General features: G+C 44.8%; 1 protein-coding gene across 1 annotated transcript; it reads right to left on the bottom strand.

Moving 5' to 3' along the window:
* Nucleotides 1–388: 388 nt before the first annotated feature.
* On the bottom strand, nucleotides 389–21938 carry ATG14 (autophagy related 14). Its single transcript, XM_065636956.1, has 10 exons — nucleotides 21667–21938; nucleotides 16310–16372; nucleotides 16132–16174; nucleotides 15639–15720; nucleotides 10509–10746; nucleotides 9870–10099; nucleotides 9296–9417; nucleotides 8076–8162; nucleotides 7879–7964; nucleotides 389–3357 (listed from the first exon to the last, which is right to left on the bottom strand). The coding sequence occupies exons 1-10, from the start codon at nucleotides 21936–21938 to the stop codon at nucleotides 3051–3053; spliced, it is 1530 nt and encodes a 509-aa protein (XP_065493028.1). The 3' UTR covers nucleotides 389–3050.
* Nucleotides 21939–26974: the final 5036 nt, after the last annotated feature.

Raw genomic sequence — 26974 nt, 5'->3', positions numbered from 1 at the left:
GACACACAACAGCTCACTTCAATAATTACCTCCTTCCAAAGACGCGCGCTCGTGTCCTCCCGCAATCGTGCACGGAAATAATTCAGGCTCAGCACCTGGTGAAACAAATGCCACTGGGCAGAGGAGCGGCTCCAAGCCAGGAGGGATTTACCCGTTTGCGTGTTACATACGTGTGCGGACGTTTTGCAGGACTCCTCTCCCTGCTCCAACAGAGATGCAGTTATTTGATGTAAGAGTATTTTTGTAGGATGACTATTATTCCACTGCTGTACGACTGCACTGTAACAGCTCCGGTCCCTGCGATGCTTTGAAGGCTGGAAATTCTTGTGTACTTGCCCAGCACGGATAAAAACAAACCACACAGAAGTAACAATTATAAATATACAACTTAAAAAAAAAAATACTGTTAAAGATTTATTGCAATAATACAATAAAATTTAGAAAAACAAAACCATTTGTGTTTAGTTACATCTAGTTTGGAAGTTGCAGAGAGAGGCCCCGAGATTTTGTGGGTGACAAGTGACCCCGGGTGGCCCATCCTGGCCAAGGCTCCCGATTTTCAGGCTCTTCCTTGGCGGCTCTAATCAGCCACCCCAGATCACCTGTCACGGACAAAAGTCAAGGCCTAAACCGAAATTCCCGCATTCATGCTACGCAAAGTGTTTTGTAAAACCCACAGCTGGCTGTCATCAAATCTATAATTACAGGTATTCCCTCCCCTGCCCCCAAAACAAACCTGGAAAACTAATCCTGGTGATTGCACTCAAGGTTTGGACACACACGAGTCTTCCTCAGCTACACATGTGCAGAACACTTTTAAAAAACACAAACCACAATCTGTATTCTGTACAAAAAACATTTTCGTGAAAAGACCTTCCCCAATGTGTCTTAACCTCCTCGCAGTGCCCTTGTGCACTTTCAGAATATGACATGGTTGCAAATAAATTATTTGGAAAACGTGGTTATGAAGTATATGGCTTTAAAAGGTTTTTGTGATGGTGTTGTGTTTGTTGTTGTTTTTTTTTTTACCCCTAAGTAAATGAGAGTGCACAAAGCAGAATCACGGCCTGACCTTTAGGGGTTCAAAGTAGCACAAAGGCAGCAATGAAAGAGTGACTAAAATGCATATTAAAAAACAAAAAAAAGGAAGATATTTATATGGCAGAGTCCAGTGCAAAATAAATGGGGAGCAGAAGGAGCTGTGCAATGCTAAGAGCCCAGTATACCCAGTATATAGCACTGGTGTGTGATGGTTACTCAAAATTGCAAAGGGTCCAATAGTTGCGAGTAAAATGCCGTGAACTGAGCAGACTAAATCCTCCCAGCCCATCACCACAGTCAAGGGAGTCTTGGCTGATCTCTTAAACCCAACTGCTGGATTTACACGGTGTTTCAAAAAGTTCGACCCAGTTTCAAAAGGCGGCGATTTCAAATTGGGTCCATCTTTTTGAAACACCCTGTAGACCAGGAGCATCAAACTCATTTTCGCTGGGGACCACACCAGCCTAGCATTTGCCTTCAAAGGGCTGAATGTAATTTTGGGTCTGTATAAACGTAACTACTCCAACATTTATCCAGTCCTAAAATTACATTCGGCCCTCCGAAGGTAACCAAGAGGTTCATGTAATGAATGTTTGACAGCCTTGCCTTAGACCAAAAGAATGGCAGGACCCAGGGTGTCCCCATCGAACAAGTGGAGTTAAGGATCTTTGGTTTAAAAAAAGAAAAAAGAAACTACTGACCATAGATTTCCATCCCCCAGGCCAAAGAGAAGGAGCTGCTGTACAGGAGGGGCTGGGGGACACGATGCTCAGCCGATCCCCCTGGTGTGGAGCTCGCTGGGGTACGTGGACATCAGTACCAAAACCGTGTTTCCACCTGCGTCAGAACAGAGCAAAACCACCCAAAACGCCCCGTGAGACGGCAGGACAGCAGCCCCGGGGCTGGGACGGCAAACACGGCAGAAATCTTCCCTCTGGGAGGGCTGGGAATCTGCCTTTACACCAGTTTACCCCATGGAGAAGCGCCACGTCCCAGCTCTGCAGCGAAATGAAACCGACGTCTTGGCATTCACTAAACTAGAGAAGAACATAAACCCCACCATAAACACAAAATAAAATCGGGTTTAAAATACATGTAGTGTGGAGAACATGTGACTTCATTAAATTAGCATGAAATGAGGTTTTTCTAGTATTAAAAAAGTGGCAACGTGGTGGCGTAACCGATAAATATTATTGCAACAACGCAATCCTGTATTGGTGTCAAATGTGGGTCTAGCGAAGAGAATGTCCAGTGTTTCTTTGGTGTGTGATATTAAGAGTAAAGAGCCTGTGTGCTTCGGCCAGCACAACACGAAACTTCCAGACTACCAACCAGTGGAAACAGCATGAAACAAGCCAGTTTTCTACGGCAAAACTGGGTAAAGATTCACAACCAAATCTAAAATAAGAGCAATTTGCTATGAGAATTCCTGTCCATGCTGATTCTTTGTATTAAAAATATGGCAACAGAGATTAGAAAACATGTTAAAAATGCATCATTTTCATGTCCTGAATGAAAAAAATTTAGAAATACGCATTTTTGCATTATGCAAGACAGATTTAAAACACACACAAATGAAAAAACCCTGTAAGGAGTTAAGAAAATGTGAACTGCATTTGCAGGGCTGTCCAGGCTGCACACCGAGCAGCCTTCTCGATCCCGATCCAAATCTCCAAAATCTGTTTCTTCTTCAGAAAGCAGAGCTGGAGGCTGCCGGGTCCTTTTTCCTCGATAATAACGCAGACAGAACCAGGACACAAAGTGCCATCACAGAATCCGTCAGAAGTACATAACTAGCTAATTTACAAAAATGGTACCATCACAGTCATTTTGGGTAAATAAAAAGGTTTGGGGTTTGTGTTTTGTTTTTTTTTTTCTGGTTTACAAAATGAAAGTCTGACCTTTCCTTTGTTCCAGGCACTACTTAAACTGAATATGTAAGGTTTTTACTACAGCATCGGTGGGGAGGGATCCCTTCGGCGAACCCTCCGAGCCTTTTCCCGCGCTGGTTAGCGATGTCCCGTGTACGCCTTGAGCCAGGAGGTCACGGAGGCGGCGGCGGACGAGATCATTCCCCCGGCGCTGCTGCTGGCGATGGGCTGGGACGCCTGCGTGCTCTGGCTCTGCAGCATCTCCGCCTGCTGGGAGGGGATGTCGCAGAACCTGGGGCTCGGCAGGTTCTCCCAGTCCGTCCCCAGGTCCGTCTCTTCGTCGCTGACGCGCTCGTCGCCGCTCTCATCCGTTTCGCCGGTAGCGCTGGGGTCCACGAATTCCATGGAGTCTTCAAGGTCGGCACTGATTTCGAAAGGGCCGGACCTGTGAATGCGGACACAACGGGGTCAGCCCGCGTGGGACCGTCACAGAATCACTGAATCACAGAATGTTAGGGCAAGTGTAGAGTCAGGCAGGAACAACCCCAGGTTCCAGTATAAGTTGGGGAATGACCTGTTGTAGAGCAGTGTAGGGGAAAGGGACCTGGGGGTCCTGGGGACAGCAGGGTGACCATGAGCCAGCACTGGGCCCTTGTGGCCAGGAAGGCCAATGGTTCCTGGGGTGGATTAGAAGGGGGTGGTCAGTAGGTCAGAGAGGTTCTCCTGCCCCTCTGCTCTGCCCTGGTGAGACCGCATCTGGAATATTGTGTCCAGTTCTGGGCCCCTCAGTTCCAGAAGGACAGGGAACTGCTGGAGAGAGTCCAGCGCAGCCACGAAGATGCTGAAGGGAGTGGAGCATCTCCCGTGTGAGGAAAGGCTGAGGGAGCTGGGGCTCTTGAGCTTGGAGGAGAGGAGACTGAGGGGTGACCTCATTCATGGTGATCAATATGGAAAGGGTGAGTGTCAGGAGGATGGAGCCAGGCTCTTCTCGGTGACAACCAATGATAGGACAAGGGGCAATGGGTACAAACTGGAACACAGGAGGTTCCACTTAAATATGAGAAGAAACAACTCAGTGAGGGTGCCAGAGCCTGGCCCAGGCTGCCCAGGGAGGTTGTGGAGTCTCCTTCTCTGCAGACATTCCAACCCGCCTGGACACCTCCCTGTGTAACCTCATCTGGGTGTTCCTGCTCCGGCGGGGGGATTGGACTGGGTGAGCTTTCGAGGTCCCTTCCAATCCCTGACACTCTGGGATTGGAAGGGACCCCAAAAGATCTTCTATTCCAATCCCCAGGTCACCTCGCTGGTATGAGCCTCAGACATCCCAAAGCACCCTGCTCTGTCCTGCATCTAGCAGAGAAATTAAAACATCTCTTTGTTTATCAGTCAGCAAGAGAGAAACTCGCTGGCTACAGAGGTAACTGACAATGGTGAAACAAAAACATTTGGCCAAGGAAGCGATAGCTGGTTCCGATCCACAGAGCAGGAATGGCCCAAAAGCTATTCCACTTTGGCAGCGGATGGCGAAACACGCACACGCAAAAAAAACCCCAGTTTTGGTAATACCTCACAGCTCCACTGGTGGAAATCTCAGCTTGATGTGGAACGGTTTTTATTTTTAACACCAGCCCTGGCCAGGCCGAGACGCTGCGGCTCTGTCAGCCAGCGGAAGGGTGGAGTTCACAGCTTAGAGAACCAGGTTGGCACAACTCACTGGAGATACTGCCCACAGCAACACTTACCCTGAGCAACATCTCAACAACTTTTTTACTATGAGGCTGGTCAAACACTGGAACAGGTTGCCCAGAGAGGCTGTGAGGTTGCCATAACTGGAGATATTAAAAATCTTGACGGCCACAGTCCTGAGTAACTTAGAATCATAGAGTCACAGAATTATTTGGGTTGGAAGGGACCTTCCCAGCTCCCCCAGTGCCCCCCCTGCCATGAGCAGGGACATCTGCACCAGCTCAGGTTGCTCAGAGCCCCGTCCAGCCTGGCCTGGGATGTCTCCAGGGATGGTTCATCCACCACCTCTCTGGCCAACCTGGGCCAGGCTCTCACCACCCTCAGGGCCAACAATTTCTTCCTCATGTCCAGTCTGAATCTCTCTCCTTTAGTTTAAAACCATCAGCCCTTGTCCTATCGCAACAGGCCCTGCTAAAACATCTGTCCCCGGTCTGCCAACGTGCTCCAGTCGGTTCTGCTTTGAGTGGGGCGATGGGCTGGATCTCCGGAGGTTCTGGCCAAACCCACCCGTGCTGTGACTCTGTGTTACCTGCTGCCACTGCCTGGTGGGAGAAGCAATTGCATCCGCCCCATCCCGCTGCTTTGCACTGGAGTACGGGCAGCCAAAATCTGAAATACCCTTACTGAGCCAAAACAGATGGTTTCAGAGGCTGGTGACCCTGTGTGAGGTTTTCACGGAGGTGGTGAAACACGGGGGACTCCCCACAGCAACTGAAGGTTGGTAAAATTATATCTGAAAACGGTAACTTATACAGGAGACTATCAGGCAACTCTAGGCCTAGATATCTAAAGGAAAATAAAGAGAGCTGGTTGCTGCAAACTCTGCAGACAGCTGAGAAATTAAAGGTAAACACTCCTCTTTCATAATGCGGAAAGGAATGGGAGCACTGCCTTCTGGCAAAGCATTCTGCTTAACAAGGCAACCTGAGAAGAGAGTCATCAGGTTCAAGGCCAGAAGGGACCATTAGATCATCTAGAGTGACCTGTTCTATCACAAAGGCCATTAAAAAAGAGCTGAGTGGTGCAGTTGACACACCTGAGGGACAGGATGTCATCCAGAGGGACCTGGACAAGCTCAAGAAGTGGGCCCATGCGAACCTCAGGAGGTTCAACAAGGCCAAGTGCAAGGTCCTGCACCTGGGTCAGGGCAGCCCTCAGTATCAGATGCAGGGATGGAGAGCAGCCCCCAGGAGAAGGACTTGGGGGTGCTGGGGGATGAAAGGTTGGACATGACCCAGCAAAGTGCGCTTGCAGCCCAGAAGCCACTTGTATCTTGGGCTGCATCCCCAGCCCCGTGGGCAGCAGGTGGAGGGAGGTGACTCTGCCCCTCTGCCCCGCTCGGTGAGCCCCCCCTGCAGTGCTGGGCCAGCTCTGGGGCCTCAGCACAGGACACACATGGACCTGCTGGAGAGGGGCCAGAGGAGCCCCAGGAATGACCCGAGGCTGGAACAGCTCTGCTGGGAGGACAGGCTGAGAGAGCTGGGGTGATCAGCTGGAGAAGAGAAGCTCTGGGGAGACCTTAGTGCGGCCTCTCCATACTTAAAAGGGGCTGATAAGAAAGATGGGGACAGACTTTTCAGCAGGGCCTGTTGTGATAGGACAAGGGCTGATGGGTTTAAGACAAAGAAGGGGAAGTTCAAGCCAGACATGAGGAAGAAATTGTTAGCCCTGAGGGTGGTGAGAGCCTGGCCCAGGTTGGCCAGAGAGGTGGTGGCTGAACCATCCCTGGAGACATCCCAGGCCAGGCTGGACGGGGCTCTGAGCAACCTGAGCTGGTGCAGATGCCCCTGCTCATGGCACGGGGGGCACTGGGGGACCTGGGAAGGTCCCTTCCAACCCAAATAATTCTGTGATTTTATGATTACATTCTAGACATTCCCCCTGTCCTGAGGAGCCCAGTAACCTCTGCCTGATGAAAACATCCATTCCAGAAATGCATCCAGCCTTGACAGCATAAGGAAAGAGAATCCCCCCTTTCATTCTTGCATGTAATTAATCTCTGCATTAAACGCATGTGCCTTATTTCAACCTAGCTCAAACTCTTCACTTCCAATGGTGTCTGTAAAGCCATTCAATAGCCTGTATTTTCTCCCTGTGAAGGTGTGGAAATCAAGTTCTCTCTCAATCTCATCTCTAGCGAGCTGAGACTGTTTCATACAGACTGGATCTTCTCTGACTCTTCCTTGTAACCTCTTAGTTCACTACATGGACCCAACTGATGCATTTGATGCTCTGTAACGTTTGCACAGAGACATGAGCCCATCTGTGGCACCTTTACAGCAGCTGCTTTCCAGGACACAGTTCTTCACTCTCCAGGTATTTCCTGCACTCTCCTGGTTTGCAGAGAAGCAGCAGCAAAAGCATATCATTTTTTTTCCAAACTGAGCTACGTTACAAAGATTTGGCTCCCTGTATCTTCAGGTTGAATCAGTAGGGATGTACCCAAAGAACAGAAGGTAAGTGATTAGAGACGTGCATTCGGGTCCTGGTAGTGGCACTGCAGGTTTTTAAATAAAACCAGATCTGTACATGAGAACAAAGTGGAAAAGTAGGTTTCAGAACATTACTGTGTTTAAGGGGGAATAAAGCACTAGTCAGATTAAACAAATAATTGCAGACTACCTCAGACACAAGTGATTTGTGACTGGATTATCCCATCAGGAAATCAATGTTGTTGGCTTTCTTAAATATAAGTTGTAAAAAAAAAAAAATTATTAAATCTGGTGCATGTAGCCCACAGGAACTGATGTTCTTTTCATCATGTATTAAGTTAACAGAAAAATTGTCTTTAATCTTAATTTACATATAAATTAAGTTTATTTGAAGTGTTGACTTTGGTCTAGAGTGTTCGTTGACTGAAGTATTTTGGGAAAGGTTTACCTAGTATTCGTTTAAGGGTTTATATTGCTGGATTCTCTTAGGTATTTACCTGTTGGCAAGATGCTGGTAGGGTCATATTCAGAGCAGAGTGAGACTGCCTGGCATCATCAGCTACAAAGCCTCTGGCTGAGCCTGCCAGAAGCACACCACACATCTCTGAAACCTAATTTCCTACTCAGGACCCCCTTTTTCTGTCCTCTCCTTGTAAATATCCTGATTTCTGGTGTGCTGAGGGCTTATCTATAGGTACAGCAGAAGAGAAGAATTTTCCTCGTAAGTAACATGGCAAACGCGTATCTCCAAAAGGGTCACAAGGGTGCTGAGGTATCGCTTTTCTTACCTGCCCAAATTCTCCGTGTCTGGGCTGACCAGGTACATGAGGTTCCTGAGCGTATGCAGCGGGTGCAACAGGTCTAAATTGACGTGCTTCCATGGGGGAGGTAAGAAAAATACATGATCAGTTACAGGAGGAAACCTGCAGGCACAGCTGATATTTTAAAAGCCGTCCAAAAGAATCCAAATGTGCATTCCCCCTACCTGAGAGAAGCAAAGGTGAAGGATATTCGCATTCAGCTTCTTCACTGCCCGCATGAACCTGTGTCTGCTGAGATTCTCTCCACAGAACTCGCTGTTGAAACATCAAACACATGTATATACATATATAAAGAAAGCAAAGTGCTGTGAAAATACACCTACTGGAGACATCAGCATTCTGTGCCCTGGCTTCCTAAAAAATCCCAGAGTAAAAATCCTCACAGCATGCACTTGTTTAAACTGTACAGCCAGTTTTGGAGTGCTCAGGAGATTAATTTTTCACCTAGCAAGACTGTGAGCGTTTCATCGACGAGCACTGCTTGCCCCGGTCTCACCGGTTTCAGCAGGACAAGTGATGTAAACTGTAGGAAACTCAAAGGTCCACTGCAGCCAACCTATTTCAGCTCTCCTTTTACATCTTGCATCATTTCCCGTTCCCAACCTTTTCCTTCTGCGGAGACCGAGCACCCAAATAATAGTACAAAAAAAAAAAAAAATGCAGAGACCCCACACAACTGTTGTGCCCTCACTTTGGCAGCCACTATTTTAAACACCTAAAGAATCTCAACAACATAATTAAGACCTTGGAAGACTGACGAGGTCCAAGCTCCCTCAGTTCTACTTCTGTACAGATCCCATCTGCTCCACATAGACATATATATATATATATATAAAAAAAAAATCTAATAGTGCTTTTCATCACAAATGGGGTTTACGCAATAGACTCCCAGACGTTTGGCAGGCAGGTGTGTTCCCCATAGGTGTTTTATCCCAAAAAGAATTACACTGCTGTCATGCCATATTATAAGGACTTGTTCTACAGCGCTTAATGTAGCAGAGTTATTCAAGATGACTAAGAGCTGCTGAATTGGGCTGGGATTTTGTAAAGCACAGTAGGGTCTCATAAAATGAAAAGTGCTGTTCACGGAAGGTCATATTTCATTTCTAATTTGAGGACGCTGCTTTAAGCCAGTTAGAAAGCTGTTATTTTTATCTGTGATGGTTGGTCTACACTCTCAGGAGGTAAAAAAGGAGGGAGGGACTGTTAACTGTGGTCTAAAATCCTACTAGCCCTCCATCCAAAATTAAACAACACAAAAACCCATGAGCCATCAACCGCTACCACGAAAGCTGTTCTGGGTAATGACTTTGTTCCCAAAACCAAACCAATTTAAGATCAGTCAAAACTGGTCACTGATTCACCTCCTCAGAGGTGAATTTACTTGCCTGTTGCAGAGCTTCTTGGGAAGATTTACATCAAGTATGAGAGACAAAGTGTTAACGAGCTGAGTTGCATAGCACAAAGCAGCACTGATGGTATAAGCAGGGTTATTATGTTCCATGTCTGAAAGAAATAAAAACATCATGAAAAGTCTCATTTTGAATGAAGCCTCAGTGGGTGTGCTAATGTGTTACTCAAGTCTACTCTGGAAAATGTCATTTGTAAGTATTGAGAACAGCCTGAATCCAGCAATCATTTACAGTGAAATCTGTCAGAAGTTGGTAGAAAATAGTAATTCTTGGAATTCCTGTTACAACGACAGCATGTGAACCATATCAAAACTGTGAATAATTAACTATCTATTACACTGTGCTGTGTCCCGGGGAGCATTTCCTGCAAAAGGGGATTTTCAGCGGACTAATCCCTGTCCTGGTATTTATTTCTGACTCAGGTTTGTCTGGGCGAGAACAAATGGACCAGGCTGCTGCTCCTCAGCACCTTCTTTTGGCATCCAAGGCTGCAAGTTCCGCGGCTTCTGGAGTAACCCAGACATCTAATCCGACCTTGCTCCTTACCTGGCCCTTGCGTCGTCTTCTTCTCTTCCACCCAGTTGTAATAGGCTGAATAATCTCCGTTATTAGGAAGGGTTATCCAAGGCCCTGTGATACCGATGCTGGTGTCCCCGTTGTGATCATCGCACACCCATCTCCCCGAGAGATACGTGGTTCTCCTGGCTTCCGCGAGCTTGCTCACAGTGCTCGAGGTCATGGCATTGTCACTCTCAGAAGACAGGTCTGCAGGATCTCTGTAGCACCCAAAGAGGAACCAAGTGTTTTTACAGAAGTTTTAAAAAATATAATCTTGAACAGATTATAACTTGGACAGATTTCACAAAGAGCAAAATGCTTGTAGAAACACTCCTGCAAAACTCCCTGTTTCGAAAACTAGTTTCCTTTCTTCTGAGGTTTTTAATTATCTATTTTAAGAAGGTTTAACATTGGACATATACCTCAGATCTCTCAGTGGGGAGATGCTAGCACCTCCAGATTCTTCTACTCTGGACCTCTGTCTTTGGGTCAGACGCTTCGTTTTTGGGAAACATCTTCTCCCCACAGGTGCTAAGGGAGCCAGAGCATCTGGCTTAGACTTACGTGACTCACTTCTGGGTGTCTAAAGCAAAGCAAAACGAGTCCAAAGGGATAAGCCTCCCGTACCTCATGCTTGTCTTTACTTCTTCAATGGGAAATATGACTGATGTCAGCTCCAGGATATGCGTCCGACGAAGGTTTGCCAGGTGCTCGTACTGGGTTTTCAAGTCGTAGGTTTTCTTCTCCACCAGGTCTCCCAGCTTGCGGTTATGCCTCTGGATCTTCTCTTTCTTCTCCTGATGCCGCTGAGCCCTGCGATAATGCTTCTGGTTCTCCTCTTTAATTCTCAGAAGCCCCTCGGCATCTGTGAAAACAGCACCAGATGTTAACCCTGGAAAAGGAGCTGTGAGGTGCTTGTAGAAAAGCGTTATTAACTTGAGAAAGCTTGAGAAAAGCGTTATTAATCTTTATAGAAAACAAGATCTACAGGAGCTTAAAACACAACCCCCTGCTAAACTCTAAGTATTTTCCATCTGATAAGTGGTACAATTTCTCGATACTTTCTGAAAGTCTCCAAACAGACTGAAATTTGGATTAATCTTTCCCCAGCTATTTTTTGATTTGGAGCAGAAAAGCCAAGATTTCATAGTTTAATTAAACTTCTGAGGTAACCAGCATGACAGAAATAACTTGACTGTACACATTTGCATGGTGCTGGCCAAAAAGACACGCATCGCTTGCAGCCAGAATCCAGTGCAGACAGCATCTTCATTCACCATTTCTGGCACCACAGCTGCTAGCTGTGTATATTATTTGGGCTTCGCACTCAACGTATGTGCTCTTAAAGCGCTTGGATCCCAACGATGCAGACTCCTCGTTACCACATGGAAACGCTGACAATCTCCCTTTCCAGTCACAAAAAGAGAAATGTGCTTATTTACTGAAGTGCTGCATCTGCTTGAATTTACTCCACGTGTCAGGCACACTGCGGCTCGGAAAAATCTCCTTCAGGAGCATCTGCTGATTCTCCTCTAAAATAATTGACTGTGGTGATGCTCCCACAACCATATGGTGCTAAAGAGAGCGAGTTAACCACCTCTGTCTTACAGAAGTGTAGGAAAATATTTCTTATACACACTCTCCAAATACATGTCTAAAACTTAGTGGAGCTCGGTGTGAACGAAAGCCCCCCATTTACAAGTCCCTCGCTTCCCGTTTTTACGGCTGAAAAGATACAGTATTAGTCAGGCTCTCTGACAGCATTGCTTTCTTGTAATCAAGAAGTGGGGTAACTGTCCCTTGCACAGAAGGGAAGCGCTAAGCCCTGACATAATTTCTTTGATATATTTTGATTGCAAGGCACAGATGAGACCAGAGCTACAATAAGAATGCTCAAAGCAGCTGCATTATATACTACTGAAAATCAAGAAAACTTCTAAGCAGCTCTAGCTACCTCAAACACCACATTCAAACTGTCAGTCTTCCCAACAGGGGTGCACAAAAATTAAAGGCTACATTCCAAAAATGGGACTCAAGACTGATTCCCATCCCTGGGTCTGTGCAAACTGTCCTGCTAGTCCTGGTTTGACCTGCAGAGCTGGAACTGCCCAGACCTCAGCTGGTCCCTGCTCTCCCTGAAAGGCAGGAATTATTAATTATAAGGCTTTTTAGCAGGGGCCTGTTGCGATAGGACAAGGGGTGATGCGTTTAAACTAAAGGAGGGAGATTCAGGACATGAGGAAGAAATTGTTGGCCCTGAGGGTGGTGAGAGCCTGGCCCAGGTTGGCCAGAGAAGTAGTGGCTGAACCATCCCTGGAGACATCCCAGGCCAGGCTGGACGGGGCTCTGAGCAACCTGAGCTGGTGCAGATGTCCCTGCTCATGGCAGGGGGGGCACTGGGGGAGCTGGGAAGGGCCCTTCCCACCCGAACCATTCTCTGATCCTATTTCTAGTCATCTAACTGATCTGTTGTGATCCACAATGTGTTTGGTAGGAAGGAAGATCTGATACCTGGGGGATGCAGAGTCCCAAATTAAAGAAGGTGAGAGTAGTTTTCCTATGCAGAATAGAACTAATAGTAGAATCATATAATTGTTTTGGTTGGAAAATATCTTTAAGATCATTGAGTCCAACTGTTAACTTAGCACTGTCAAGTCCACCTCTAAACTATGTCCCTAAGAACTTCAGTCTTCATATTTATAAAATAAGTGACCCCCGTGCTAGAGTAACTGCAGAAAAATCAACTTTAATCTGAGTGATACCAAGAACCTTTATGTGCCAGCCAGTAATTCAGTTTCCTTTAAGTACTCCCTGCGACATCAACACAAAAATCAATTAATGCTTGAATTCATATCGCCAAACTCTCCCTTTGCATAAAGAATAAGAGACAGAGGAGGAGTCAAATGTCCATCTGTTCAATTTTCACATCCATGTTGTACTTGAAAGGATACATTTTCACAGAGTCAACTCCCTTTTCTGCAGGTCCAACAGCAATTATTTGAGAAGCAGAGAACACTGCACACACGTTTCCTCTTTAGCGGTCCTGGTGCAGAAACAACTGTCCTATTTTTTTGGCATAGCACCTCTGCTTTATGACCTGGTTTATGAGGTGATTACAATTTGTCCCCAGCAGTATTTCAGGACACCATTATGTCCCACACATCTACACCGCCTGACAAATGCAAGCGCAGGCACACCGATCTCTGCCAGACATTTGCAAGATTGTCTCCTTGAATTGTTTTCCACAGACACGAGGCAAACACACGTATTTTAAAACCTTATTTTAAGAAGCACCAATTACTGAGCTATCCAGTCAACTGCAAAAGCAGGAGACCAATGTTCTAGAAATTGTTCTTATTTCAGAAAAATGAACCATGCCACATCCAAGAGAAGAGAAAAAAAAGAGTGAATCAAGTTGAGTTCCTGATGTATTGGCTACTCACGGCAAAAGTTGATTTGGGGTCTATCTGCAAGGGCAGTTTTGAGGTAACTGAGCTAACAACAATTTGGTTGGGCCACAGGTCAGTTAACAGGTTAAATCTAATCAAGTTGAGTGTGAATCAGAGAAGCTGCAGATAATATGCTTCACAGAATAGTAGGAAACTGGAAGAACTTCACTCCCCTAGTTGGTCCTAACATTTTGCCACCTTCAGAGCTGCATTTGCAGAAAAGGTGACAAAGTTGCCCAAAGTCTTCTTGATTTCCTCTTCTCCTTTCTTCACAGGCTAAAGACAAAAAGTAGTTGTTATCTTCTTCCTAATAATCTTCTACCTACTGAAAAGCTTTTACCTTCCTCTTCTCTAAACCAAACCAAACATGAGTTTTCTTCACCATTCCTTGTGTCTTATTCCTAATATTCTCTTCCAGACTCTGTCCAGTTGATTTGTACCTTTCTTAAATTGCTCAAACTGGACTCCAGATTTCCACTGAGGTAACACCAATACTGGGAACAGCAGGATCATTGTTTCCACCTTAAATACAATGCTCATGTAAGTAAAACCCAGAATAAGGTCTGAACCTCTCTGGAACAGCATTAGATTGATATTTTTTATTTAATTTGTAAATCCCCAGGTCCCTTCCTGTCCAATCTCACCATCATCCCCCACTTCAGGTTTTGATTATATTTATTTCTCTTTCCCAAACATCATGCACTTGACTTTGTTCTTTTCAGATGATATTGTCAATTTATCTGTACAATTTTGAATTTGATCCTGCTCTCCACAGAAGTCGTATCATCATCCACCTTGGTTTCCTCCATTCCACCTTCTATTCTACCACACAAGCCATTATGGAAAACACTGAACAAAACTGGGCCAGGAGCTGGTTCCTGCTGAGCTCCACCTGCCTCACCCCCTCAGTTTGACAAGTATCGCCCCTCTTTGAATGCAGCCTTCCGAGCCTTTGGTGTCAACTTTACAGTTATTACACCCAGAGAAAATGTCTTTTCTTGCTCGTGAGCCAGTCTGGGGTAGTGCCCAGTGACAAGGTGTGTTGCATCTTCATCCTCCACTTGACCCCCAGACAAGGGGTTGATTTGATATGGCCTATTCTTAACAAAGCGATGCCTGGTTTTCATTTCCCTACCTTCTAACTACCTACGAAGCGGTCAGAGGCTCATAACAGGACGACTGTGTCACCAGTTCTTCCTCTACCCTTGGAAAAAAGATGCTGTTTTCACCCTGTTTCCTGGGACATCTTCTCTCCCTCATGTGTTCTCAAGTGCTCCACAGACTCCTTCAGCTTCTTCCTTAAGTTCCCTAAGGTGAATCTTGATTTCAAGGCCTTACGATCAACATAATATTTAGCTGGCTTCTTCTTTCCTTAGTCTGCAATCCTCCCATGATGTAAAATTTAATCTGGCTAAGCAGCTGATCACATTTTCTTTGTGCGAAGATGAAACAAAGAAGGAGCTGAATGCTTCAGACTTCTCTGCGCTGTTATTTGCTCTTTCCTGTTAGCTAACAGGCTTGCATATTCTCTCATCTTTTTCTTATTATATATTTGTTACTATCCATCCTCCTTATGAATTGAAAATCATTTCGCATCTCAGCCTTTTTGGTGTTATCACCACAAGCTTGTGCTATTCCTTTACAACTATTCCCAAGTATATGCCTGTGCTTCCACCCTTCCTATGGCTCCTCTTGAATTTCAAGTCATAAAAACGTTCCTGACTTAATCAATATGCTTCTGAATATGCATCCTATTTTTCCTTTGCATGTAGGTTGCCAGGAGTGCTGCATATTCTCTTCTGAGAAACGACCCTATAAATCTCTCGTGTATAAAATATTTAATGAGTTGCAAAACTGAAGCTGCTGAATGGTAACAACTCCCCAGCCTATGCCATATTTCAGTCTTGCTCAAGTAGGAATTTAGAATTTCTAGACAGGTGGGGGTTAAAATTCATCAGTTACATGAAATTTGTAACAGCTGCAGAGCTGTTTGCTCCTCTTCAAAACCGCTATACTGAATAAAGCCATCTCTAGGGACAAAGCCAGAGTCATCGCCTGCTAAGCATTTAGTTTTAAAGCTGTTGCAAAACCATCTCCATCCAGCTGAATAATGTCTACTGTTCGCTAATTAAAACCTGAGCATAAAAAGGCTAAACTCCACTCACCGATTTGCCTTCAAGCTGATTTAAGAAGGGACGGTTTTGGAAATCCACCATTTTTTAAAAACTAACACTCAAATTCGCATCAATTGATTTTTCACTCTAAAGCATAGAGTTTTGCACATCGCAAAAGCACAGGCATTACTCACATCTTGTCATTTCATCATTTTCTTTGCAAATGGTCTGTTTCAGCTGCTCAATCCTCATCTTACAAGACATTATTTTCCATCTCTGAAAAAAAAAAAAAGCAACATTCAGCAGCTCTAGGGCACAAACGACTTCAAGCACCCTGACTAATGATTAACAACAAAGCCAGCAGCTTTAGTGCAAAAGTAGCAGGATGCTTTTAATTGCATCAGACGAACAAATTAATATTTCATTTACCGTTTTGTGCACAGAAGAATACCACCAAAAAATTGAATGCTTAGTATAAAGTCAATCAGTATAATAAGTTATTGAACAAATATCTAGGAAGAAATGAAAAATACTGACCGTTTGGAGCACTCTGCTTGCAGAGCCAATTTCAGTTTTGCTTACAACGGGCTTTTTGGGAAAGCAACACAACACCCTCAAGGTAAATTTTAATTTTAAGATCTAGGAATTCAGAGAGTTTAAAAACTATGGGACACATGAACAACTCACCAGCTGATCAGTTATCTCTTTCCCTTCCATGGCCTTCAAAACACTAGAAGAAAAAACACGATTGAAAATTTTATGACTATCTGGACTACATCTGTCTCCAGCAACAGTGCGTTAGAGAGACTGCTGTGTTTTTCTGAGAGTTCATATAGTTTGTTTTCATTTAATAACTACAACTTACTGGTTTTGGAATTCCCTCTGTTTGGTTTTAAGATGCATCAGCCTTTCTTTCTTGTCTGAAAACCTGGAAGAGATTAAATGGGCTTTATCGATATTTTGCACAATATGGCATTGTAAGTTGTTTGAAAACAATAAAAGGATTGGAGCTTGTGGGAGTCTCTAAACCTCAACTATCTGTCTTAATCTTGGGAAGCAATGGCTAAACATATAAAACTCTTGCAGAATCCTAGAGCGTCTGTCTCACAGGAATTGCAACAGAGTCTCTAAGCTGAGGAAACATCAGCTTGTCAGAACTTGTAAGCAAATCACTTGCTATTTTGAGAAGACTTATAGTTTAGCAACATCAATATTTTGTGTACGAAGAAAAATAGTACTCTAAAAACCTTTAGCGGCTGGAGAAATTAAAGTACTACCTCAGATACCACAGTGAGTCTGAACTGTGTCATTTCACAAGCTGGGATGGTTTTAGCTGGGTCCGCTCTGGCAGTGGGAAACGCAGGTTTTCACACACTATACACTGTGTTTTCTCCCTTCTATCGCGTGTCTCACACTTTATTCATTAATGGGTCCAAACAGGACAGCGCGCTCTCAAGCCTTTTACATGACAGCCAAATCTTTCTTGTATTCGTAACAGCAATAAGTTGCATTGCCTTATCTTTATTTCTACGAGGTGCTTGCAGCCGTCACGAGTCCGTGACTCAAGTGTCTGCTTGAGTTCAGCTTCACCAGATGTCTCAGGTAGGGGAACTGCAAAGAACTGACCAGAAGGGATTTTTTTTTTTTTTTTTTTAAGATTCATCATCCTGTGTTTTCAACCCTTTGAACATGCAGCAACCACGTTCTGCTCCCCTCCACGTTCCACAAGGCATTGAGAAATATATCTGAAGAAAGTATGAACAATGCATATTGAGACATTACAATGAAGCATGAAGTGACAAAGCTAGCAGAAAGAGCAAACGGCAGAGACAGCCAAGAGATTTAGACAAAAAAAAAAAGCAAATGTGCTTTGTCTTCTGCCAGCATATGGCTTCCCAGCTTTCTCTGTGTTTGCCATGTTGCAGCACCGTCCTGCTCTCAGCCTCAACAGCGCGTATTGGGTTAAGTCCATGTACGGAGAAACAATTCACTAATTTCCCTCTGGATCACGTAGAATCAACAATTTCATCCTAACAAAAATCTAATATTTCACTTAAAACCCACCAAGTCCTTTATTTCAGGGATATCTAAGCTTTATTTAGAAAAAATTATACAGTAAGCCTTGACAGGATGGCACCTTGGGCCTCTTTCTGTCCGCTCAACTCTGTGGGTTTGATTTCAGGTAAACCTTTAAAATTCATGTTTTTTTCCTTGAATTGCTGCAACCTGAAAGCTTGGGCACTAACCTTGGGTTCAGAAAGTGTGTAATCATCCTTCCAGATGACGTTAACATTAAAACAACATCAAAACCACCGGCTGCTGCCTTTGTAGCCAACCAAAAACTACCTGTTTTCCTTCCAAAACAAACCAAACGCAGGTGCTTGGCGCAAAAGCCGGAGGCCACGCGTGAGCCAGAGGAATGTGGCGCAACCAGAGCCCGTTCATTCTTCCTGCGTGTCCTCACCCCACCAGTCATCGTGGAAATTGCAAAAAGCACCTTGTACCAGGCTCCTGTTTACCACGGTCAAACACACCTACTGTAGCCCTGACCTTTGGCTGCAACCAAAAATAACCTGGCGCAGAAACGTGCCACCGGGCACCAACACAGGGAGCGGGAGCTGTGGCGCTTTGGCAATTCTTGTTTTCAATGCCGGGTTGATGGGCACGGAGTCTGACTCAACGCAGCTGCCCAAATCACGTCCGTCGCATCGGCGAAAAGTTGAATGATCTGTCAAGAATCTGAGACTTAATTTAAGTTCTTGCTGGGGAGGGAAGACAGAAATATTTGTGAAAGCCCTGCAAAAATTACTGCTCACCACACGCTTCAGCAACTGTGTCAAACAGCTCCTACAAACTTCTTTAGCAGGTTTCTCCTAAACAAGCATTTCCATTTCTTTATATAGCCCTAATTTTAATTGCATTGCATAGTATAACTAATTTTTCTCTATGTATCTACAGCCTCCCAATTTGGCAAAGAAACAAAATGTTGGATGAACTATTACAGGAACTCCCATAAAACGTAAACTGAGAGCAGCAGAGAACTCAACATCTCAAATTATCCATTAAATGTTTCTCTTTCCTCAAGTCTTATCACGTTAAGCTGAGATTTTCTATGGTTACCTGGCTTATTTCCACGCGTTCATAATTACAGAGAAGCAACCAGAAAAGAGGACTTCTTAATCTATAGGAATTGATTAATGCTGAAGGAGTTGAGGACAGCAACAGATGCAGCCATTACTGTACCTATTCACTATAATAAAACATAATTGCTGCAAAAAGTCACCATTCCTAATCATAACCCCCAGCTTAGAGAAGCCAGACAGGCTTAGATGTCACAATTACATTGTCTTTGGCTTTTGCCGCCTGCAGATGTATAAAGCAAAGCAATTTGGGACGCTTGTAAATTTATGTGTATGACAGGCTGGAGTAAAGTCCTGGGAGGAAGAAGAGACTCTGAGCTGGAGCCAACATCAAGATGCTGGCTTAGCTTTCAGATATACAACACATTACTAATGAAAAGAAGAATGTCAGTGATTATTCTACGGGAGGACTTCCGGATTACTCATCCTTAATTGTAGCTGCACTTCAATAATTTATCTTAACAGCTCCTCAGTCTCTCCCCCTCACAGATGCAGGGTGTGATTTTTGCCAGACATATGAACAACTTCGATCTTACTGTAGCTATTATAAAAGATAGCACACAAAGTAGTCCAACAAAAAGGAATCCGAAATAAATCTAGCTGTTAGAACATGAAATCATTTATCTTCTTATAAGGAAAAATCACGAGAAATTTCTAAAAATAAAACACTGTTGGATACAAGGAGTAACATTTGCTTTCTTTACTTCCACAAGAGAGAGAACAATCCTTTTCCCCAACCTGCCACACTTCAAAAAGACGAACAGGAGGCCCAAGCGACCCCACGCGCTTCCACATTCTGAATTTCTCACACTGCGCTTATAACCGAGTCGCACAGAAAAGCCCTTGTCACGATCCTGCCGGCCTCCTCGCCGGTCTAAAATTAACCCAGCTACTACTAGAAGGCATAAAATAAACAAATAAATAACGATGACAGCAAACACAGCCTGAAATCCTGCCAGTTCACTGCACCTGTCCCCGCATGACTTCGCCACGCTGTGGGGTCACCGTTTCAAAAGTCGCTCCCTCTCTCCGCTCACATCGCAAGAAATTCATAGACACCCACTCGTTGCTGACGGAGAAACAAAGAAAACCGACCTCTGAAATCAAAGGCTCTTTCTTGCTTTTGTATTAGCCATTTTAAGCATTACAGAACGCGGACAAAATATTTCAAGCACAGTTTAAAAAAAAAAAAAAAGTAATTCCATTATCCTCAAAAGAACAAGAAGAAATCCGAGCTTTACAGGGCTCTGTCCGTGCTCTGAGCGCTCCTGCTGCAACCAAGCACGCTTATGTTACCGTGTTATTCATATATGTTATGCTGTTCTTTTAATTTATTAACGTGAAGCTGCTGTTTTCAATGAAAGTTTCTGAATGGAGGCTGTAGAAAGAACAGCAGCAACCCCCGCAGATGGGACCATGATGTCCAGGCAGAGGGGAACAAAAAAAAAAAAAGACAAAAAAAAGCAAAAATACCTCCTGCATTCAAAAAACACAGCACAATTATACTGAATGTCTTCTAGCCATAGATAAATGGGACAGTTAAATCCTAGGAGGATGCAGTGAAAACTGGCAGACTGAAAAGCTGATCTTGTCTCACATGAGAATACATGAGGAAGATAAAGTAAGGGGGTTTTTTTGTTTGTCTTTTTTCCAACAAGCTGTTGCTTCTGGTACTTTGGCTAAAGCTGCTTCTTTATGGTTTCATTTTTCTGGTGGGTAAAGAAATTCCTTAAGCCTTGGTTAGCAGGGAACAACAGTGGTTCCACTGTAACAAAGACTACGGTTAAATTTCTATAATTAAGCTAGATGTTTACCCAAAATCTTAAGGCTACAAAAGGAGCAGGAAAAAAGTTGGTTTTTGTTCCAAACTCCAAACCAAATTTTTTTCACGGAAGCTGCGGATAACCCTGAGCAGTCTCACACAAACACAAGTTTTCCGTCTATTTTAGAAAGACTAAATACAGTTTGTGGTTCCATGCCACAATCTTTCATGTAAAAAAAAGAGAAAACCCATCCAGGGCAGACTAAGGTCTTAATTTTGCAGGTTGATGCACACTGGCTGAGGTCTTCTGCCCACTCCCACCAACGTTAATGGAACAAAGACACCTCCGTCCCCTCGGCCGTTCCCGTGTTTGGCAGAAGGACACAAAGAACCTTTGGTGCAAGGACCACACGCTGCTCACCACCTTCCCAAAATAGTTCAAGAAATCACTCCCAACAGCTGCTAACGAAGCTACAAATGAAGGACCGCAAACACGGCGTCAGCCAGAAATCAGAGTTATTCTGGAGACGGTGCTGGGCGTAGTTTTTTAGAATCTCGGAGGGACGTGTTGTGAACCACAGCTATGGGGGGACGATCTGCATCTGAGTCATATAACAAGAATATTTGCTTATTGACGTATCGCTCATTCAGCCGCCCTCCCGCAGAGCCAGCGCTTCGCAAAAAGGAGCGTGATTAACTCAAGTGGGGTATTCTTTGTAATTCCAAAATGGGGCTTATGACTAGGACTATTTATATAGACAAGGAGATTTTTAAAAGTGCTGTTTTCTTGCACACCTTCCGGATTTTATTTAATGATTTAAAAGAAAACGCGTGCTGCCGAAAAACAGATAACGCGTTTCAAGTATCCCACCGCATGGCTCTTTTTGCCCTGAACTGTCTGGAGCTTCTACCAAATACAATGAACACAGGTTGACAGCTGCACCTAAGTCAGGGCGTTATATTATTGTTATTATTAGTAGTACTATCATTATTAGCAAGGCGCTGTGGGTCCTGCTCTGCTTGTACAGGGCGATCCCCCCGCCTCAGGCAGCCCCGGGACCGGTTCCCCAGACCCCCGGTTACCGGCCCCCGGCCGGGGGCAGCGGCTGAATGGCGGGGAAGGGGGGGACAAGGGGCAGGGAAGGGGGACAAGGGAGCAACAAGGGGGGGACAAACCGCCCCCCCCACCCCGAGGGGGGCGGGGGGAAGGGCAGTCAACGGCCGCGGCCCGAGGTGAGGCGGGGCGGGCCCCCCGGCGGCGGGGCAGGGCCAGGGGAGGGTTTCCCGCTCCCGCCCCGTCCCCTCAGGGCCGCTCGGTACCTCTCGGAGTCGCGGCCGTCGAAGAAGACGAAGTCGCCGCTCTGGACGCACTTGGCGCAGGTGAGGCGGCGGCGGGTGGTGTTGCAAAGCGGGCACCGCTCCACCGCCACGTACAGCCCTTCGGCGTCCTCCTCGGCGCCCCGCAGAGCCGCCGGCCCGGGCCCGGCCCCGCCGCCCTGCCCGCCGGGCTGGGGCCGGCAGCCGCTGGGAGACGCCATGATGGGCTCGTCGCGCCGCCGGTCACGTGGGACTTTGTGTTGGCGCCGGGGCATTGTGGGAAGCGGCGGGAGGGCGGGAAGGAGGCGGCGGGCGGGGAAGCGGCGTCCGCACAGGAGCGGAGGTCGGGGCTGAGGGGACCTCAGGAGATCCGCCGGTCCAACCCCCCTGCTCACGCAGGGTCACCGGAGCAGAGCACACGGGTCGGTCCAGGCGGGTTTGAATGTCTCAGAGCAGGAGACTCCACACCCGCTCCGGGCAGCCTGGGCCAGGCTCTGGCACCTCCCAGCAAAGAAGTTTCTCCTCATGTTCACATGGACCCTTCCTGTGCTTCAGTCTGTGCCCGTTGCCCCTCATCCTGTCATTGGGCACTACTGAACAGAGTCTGGTCCATCCTCTGACACCCACCCTGAGATATTGATCCCATTGATCAGGTCCCTCTCAGCTTCTCTTCTCCGGCTGAACAGCCCCAGTTCACAGAATCACAGAATGTCAGGGATTGGAAGGGACCTCGGAAGCTCATCCAGTACAATCCCCCCCGCCAGAGCAGGAACACCCAGATGAGGTTACACAGGAAGGTGTCCAGGCAGGTTGGAATGTCTGCAGAGAAGGAGACTCCACAACCTCCCTGGGCAGCCTGGGCCAGGCTCTGGCACCCTCACTGTGAAGAAGTTTCTTCTCATGTTTAAGTGGAACCTCCTGTGTTCCAGTTTATATCCATTGCCCCTTGTCCTATCAGCTCTCTCAGTGTCTCCTCATCACAAAGACGCTCCAGACCCCTCAGCATCTCTGTGTCCCTCCCATAGACTCTCTCCAGTAATTCCTTGTCCTTCTTAAACTGGGAAGCCCGGAACTAGACTCAATCATGGCCTTAAAAATAAACATTTTGGTTTTTCTTCTCCCAGCCTCACAATCTGTCTGCAGCACCTGCTGAAGGAACCATAGAATCATTTTGATTCAAAAAGACCTTTAAGATCATGTCCAAACATTAACAATCTTGATATGCAGCTGCTAATGGGATGATGCCTGATCAACAGAAAGTGGTGGCTTTTGTCTAGAAAGCTTTTAATAACATTCCACACAAAATTTAAGTCCAATGATAGCATGTCCACTAGTATGAAATTCTAGAACCCCTGTTACACAGAATATTTACATGTCTTTTAGCTTCATAATGCCAAGAACATTCAAAAGTATATTAATGAATATGAACTGCAGCATAGGTAAAACTACATTTATTAACATTCGAGTTGGAATTAATTAGTAAAAGAAAGGAGACTAATAAGGACTTCATGCTAACAGTACAATACCAACCCAGGGATTAAGCTGGGGGTTTTATTTTTTGTAATACTCCTCTATTATGAATAGAGTGTGGTGAAAAAAAAAGAATCTGAATTCTGTGGAGGAGGGAGGGATGGCCCTGGTAAGGAAATTGTGCTGTTTTTCTTGTATTTGGAAAAGATCAAAATATGAATTAAATAAAGGTACGCAGCATCCACTGTTTTGTATTTGGGTTTGTTTGGTTTTTCTTTTTTCCTCCCTGTACTGCTTCATCCTAGGAAAGGGATGCTCCACCCCACCGAGTCAGAAATAAAAGGTCAGCAATAAGCCACAGGCATCAGCTCCTTTAAAATATTTGCAAGCTGACAGGCATAATTTAGACAGGGTTTTATAAACTAAAGAGGCTCAGCAAAAGGAAAGGTCTTGCATAGAAATTCATATTTTGCTTTCCATAAAGGATTATTGATCTCAGACTTACTCAAGACTGTTCCTCCTGGACTACTGACTGCACACATCTCTTCAGACTATATGTTGCATCCTGGCCCTGACTTATCTATTCACTTATGAAGGTACCTGGTCCACTCTCTTCCTTAGGGAGAGAAGATGCATTTGTATAGCCTAAGGGAAGAATTTTAAAAGGCTCCTTCGCGTCTAAAACAAAAAAAAAAAAAAGGCATTTTATTTTTATCTTAAGCTTTTCTGAATTAAGCATTTTTCAACATAACTGTCCAAGAGGTAATGGTGCTTCACTTCTACAAAAAGGACACCTAAAATCAGGGCACCAGTGCCTTTCTTTGAGCACTCATATCAGCCTCCTCAGTAGGACACACACAAGGAGCAGAACATACCTGGCTGAGCTGTTAACAGAAAGGTCTATATAGGAGGAGCATCTCTGCAAGAACAGGCAGAAAAGATACTAAACCTCACAATAAGCAGTGTGGTTGGGTCCTGCTGCCTGGGCTGCTGAGTGTTCACATGAACCTCACACAAGTCCATAACCCAGGAGAGGCAGCACTGCAGGGGGTTGGACTAGATGACCTTAAAAGTAGATTAATTTGGGTTGGAAGGGACAATTCCATGACACTCTGACCAGTGGCGGGGCCCCAGCTGCAGTTGTCCTCACTGCTGTCCCAGGAGGGACATCTGCACCGTAGCCAGGCAATAGCACTGCCACATGGATTACATATACCTGCCAATCATATTATTTTTCAATAACACAAAGAACAATTTGTATAAGGATCAAATATTGATACATCCTCAAGAGTGACAGGCCAGTTGGTTTCCTCACCCCAGCCTCAAGGTTGGAGCCAGAATCAAGGGTTAAATGGATATGAGATCAACTATTACAGTATCTAGAGGCTAGTCCTGTGTGCAAGGATAGAGTGGGAAACACCAGGCAATTAGAAGAGAACCAGAGTTCACATAAACCAGAATAACTTAGAACAATACCCCTTGAAAGAAAATAACCCCACAACAAAACACAACCCCAAAACCCCACAAAAGCAAAACATACCCCAAAATGTTCCAGTTAAAAAAAAAATAATCCCAACCTATATTGTTTCCCTTTCCTAGTGTATTTAAGTGCTACAAACCACTACGGTGACCAGCACTGCTAAGGTAGAACCAAGACTGTTTTTTTAAGTCAAGTGTTACCACAGTGAACATTATCAGTAGCTCAGTGAAAAGGCACAGAGCCCATTTCTTATCTCTGAGACTTTATCCATGCTTTTAAAAAGCATTAACTTTACTGGTGAAATTATGTGGCAAGCTCTCAAGTAAAATGCAATTTCTTGGAGAAGGCTCATCTCAAACTTCTCCCAGCACCCCAGTAAGCGCAGCTTGTTTTTCACTTGAAGATTATTGTAACTCAAGCTTATCAGCGATTACACCTACAATGCAAATAAAAGTCCCACCCGTAGCTGTGGAAAGTCTACAGCATTAGAAAACAAACAGAAAAGTAAGCCTCTGTTTAAAATAGATTTGAGTGTGGAAATCCACAGTTTGACTGTGACAAAGAAACTGATAACATGGTTAGGACCAGTTTATCATAAGGAAGCGAATGAAGTTTTTCAAACTTTTTTCCCAGAAGAGTGGACAGACAGTTATAAAAGCACTTGTGAGACATGTTACAGACACAAAAGTTGAAACCACATCATCACCGAATCAGAAATAAACTTGTGACAGCAAAACTAAGCCCAGCAAGACCGTGACACTCTGTTCTGGATGAAGCCATTGCCCAATGTTGTGTGCATTTCCATCCAGGACAGAGGTGGCTTTTGCCCTGGGTTGAGCTCAAGTCATCTAACAGCAGCCTCTAGTGGCTCAGGGACATTCCTGACATCTGTCCCCTCTTCAGCAGGGGACAGGGGGAGGACAGTGGACAAATCCCAACAGCACCATAGCCCTGTTCTGGGAGGGAGAGGAAAACAAAACAAAACCCTCAACAACAAACCAACCAAAATAAACCCCAAACATACAAAGCCCCACAAACAAAAAAAAACCAGAACAAAAAACCACCCCAAACTAACAAAACACACAAAAAAACCAAACCCACACACAACCAAAACCAACAACGCGCACACCACCAACAAAAATAGACACATGAAACACTAAACATCCCCCTCCCCCCAAAAAAAACACACAAACAACAAAACACAAAACAACCAAAACAAACCCCACAAACAGCAAAGAGACAAAAACCCACCCCACAAAACCAGAAAGTTGCTTCCACAGAATCACAGGAGGTACCAGAAGACTTGAGGGATAATCTTCACACTGTTCCCAGTCATGTCACCAGTCTGAGCGTGACACCTTTCACAAAGGAAGACTTGAGGTCACTCAGATTAAAATCAGTACAAGAACCCCATTGTTTCAGCTCCAAAACTACGAAATTGGGCAGAATTCTGGTTGAATAACCTGGATAATCACATCTTGAACATCCAAGACTTTCTGTATTTTCCTCGAGTGTATTTTAAAGGCAGTTCCTAACCAGCATATTTTTGTCCAGGCCAAGCAAACTCCCATCATCTGAGGGGACCTCGGTAATACAAATGGGTATAATTGTTAAAATCTAATTTGTGTCATGACAAATTAGATAATTTGATTAGTTACCCCTCCACCCCGACACTTTCTAGGTATGTTCAGGGGCCTTGAATGTCTCCTCTGTAAAGAGCACCAAACACCTTTATAACCAAGAGTTTATCCAACTAGTAGGATCAGAGGAATTCAGTTTGTCCACTACAATCAGTCTTTAAAACACTGAAATCAGCTCATGCTGGATTTTGTAAGCTATGTTGTAGACAAAAATATATTTTGAGTTTCAACATGAAAATACAACATGGCAAGAGCGAGGTTTGGTACACTTAGAAATGGGGATTTTGATAAAGCTGGTTTGAAGTACAACTGTTCAGGGGAAAACAAAAAAAGTATTTTGTAATAGAAACCATGTAAGTGCTGCCTAAATATACATTCTATTAGAAGTACATTAATTTGGCATTTTTTCCAGTTTGACAGAAGTTGTCAGAACTCAAGTGGATTACAGACAGCTAATCTGAAAGTAAAAATAGAAAAACAAACCCACAAAACAATCAAACCATAACACACACACACAAACACACCCCAACAAAAAACCCCAACCAAACAAAACCCTAACATTTCACAAAATACAGAAAGCATCAGCATTTATAGCATTCAGAAGAGCATCATTTGCTTAATAATCCACAATGGTACAACTGGGCCCAGGAAACCCCTTGTCTCTATTCCACATGTAATGATACAAACCCATGTATTATTCCAAGTTGCTTTATTGGCCACA

Source organism: Caloenas nicobarica, chromosome 5 (genome assembly GCF_036013445.1).
Source record: "Caloenas nicobarica isolate bCalNic1 chromosome 5, bCalNic1.hap1, whole genome shotgun sequence".
NCBI lineage: Eukaryota > Metazoa > Chordata > Aves > Columbiformes > Columbidae > Caloenas > Caloenas nicobarica.
Note: the sequence above shows the minus strand (reverse complement) of the source record. Positions and strands in the feature narration are given on the sequence as shown.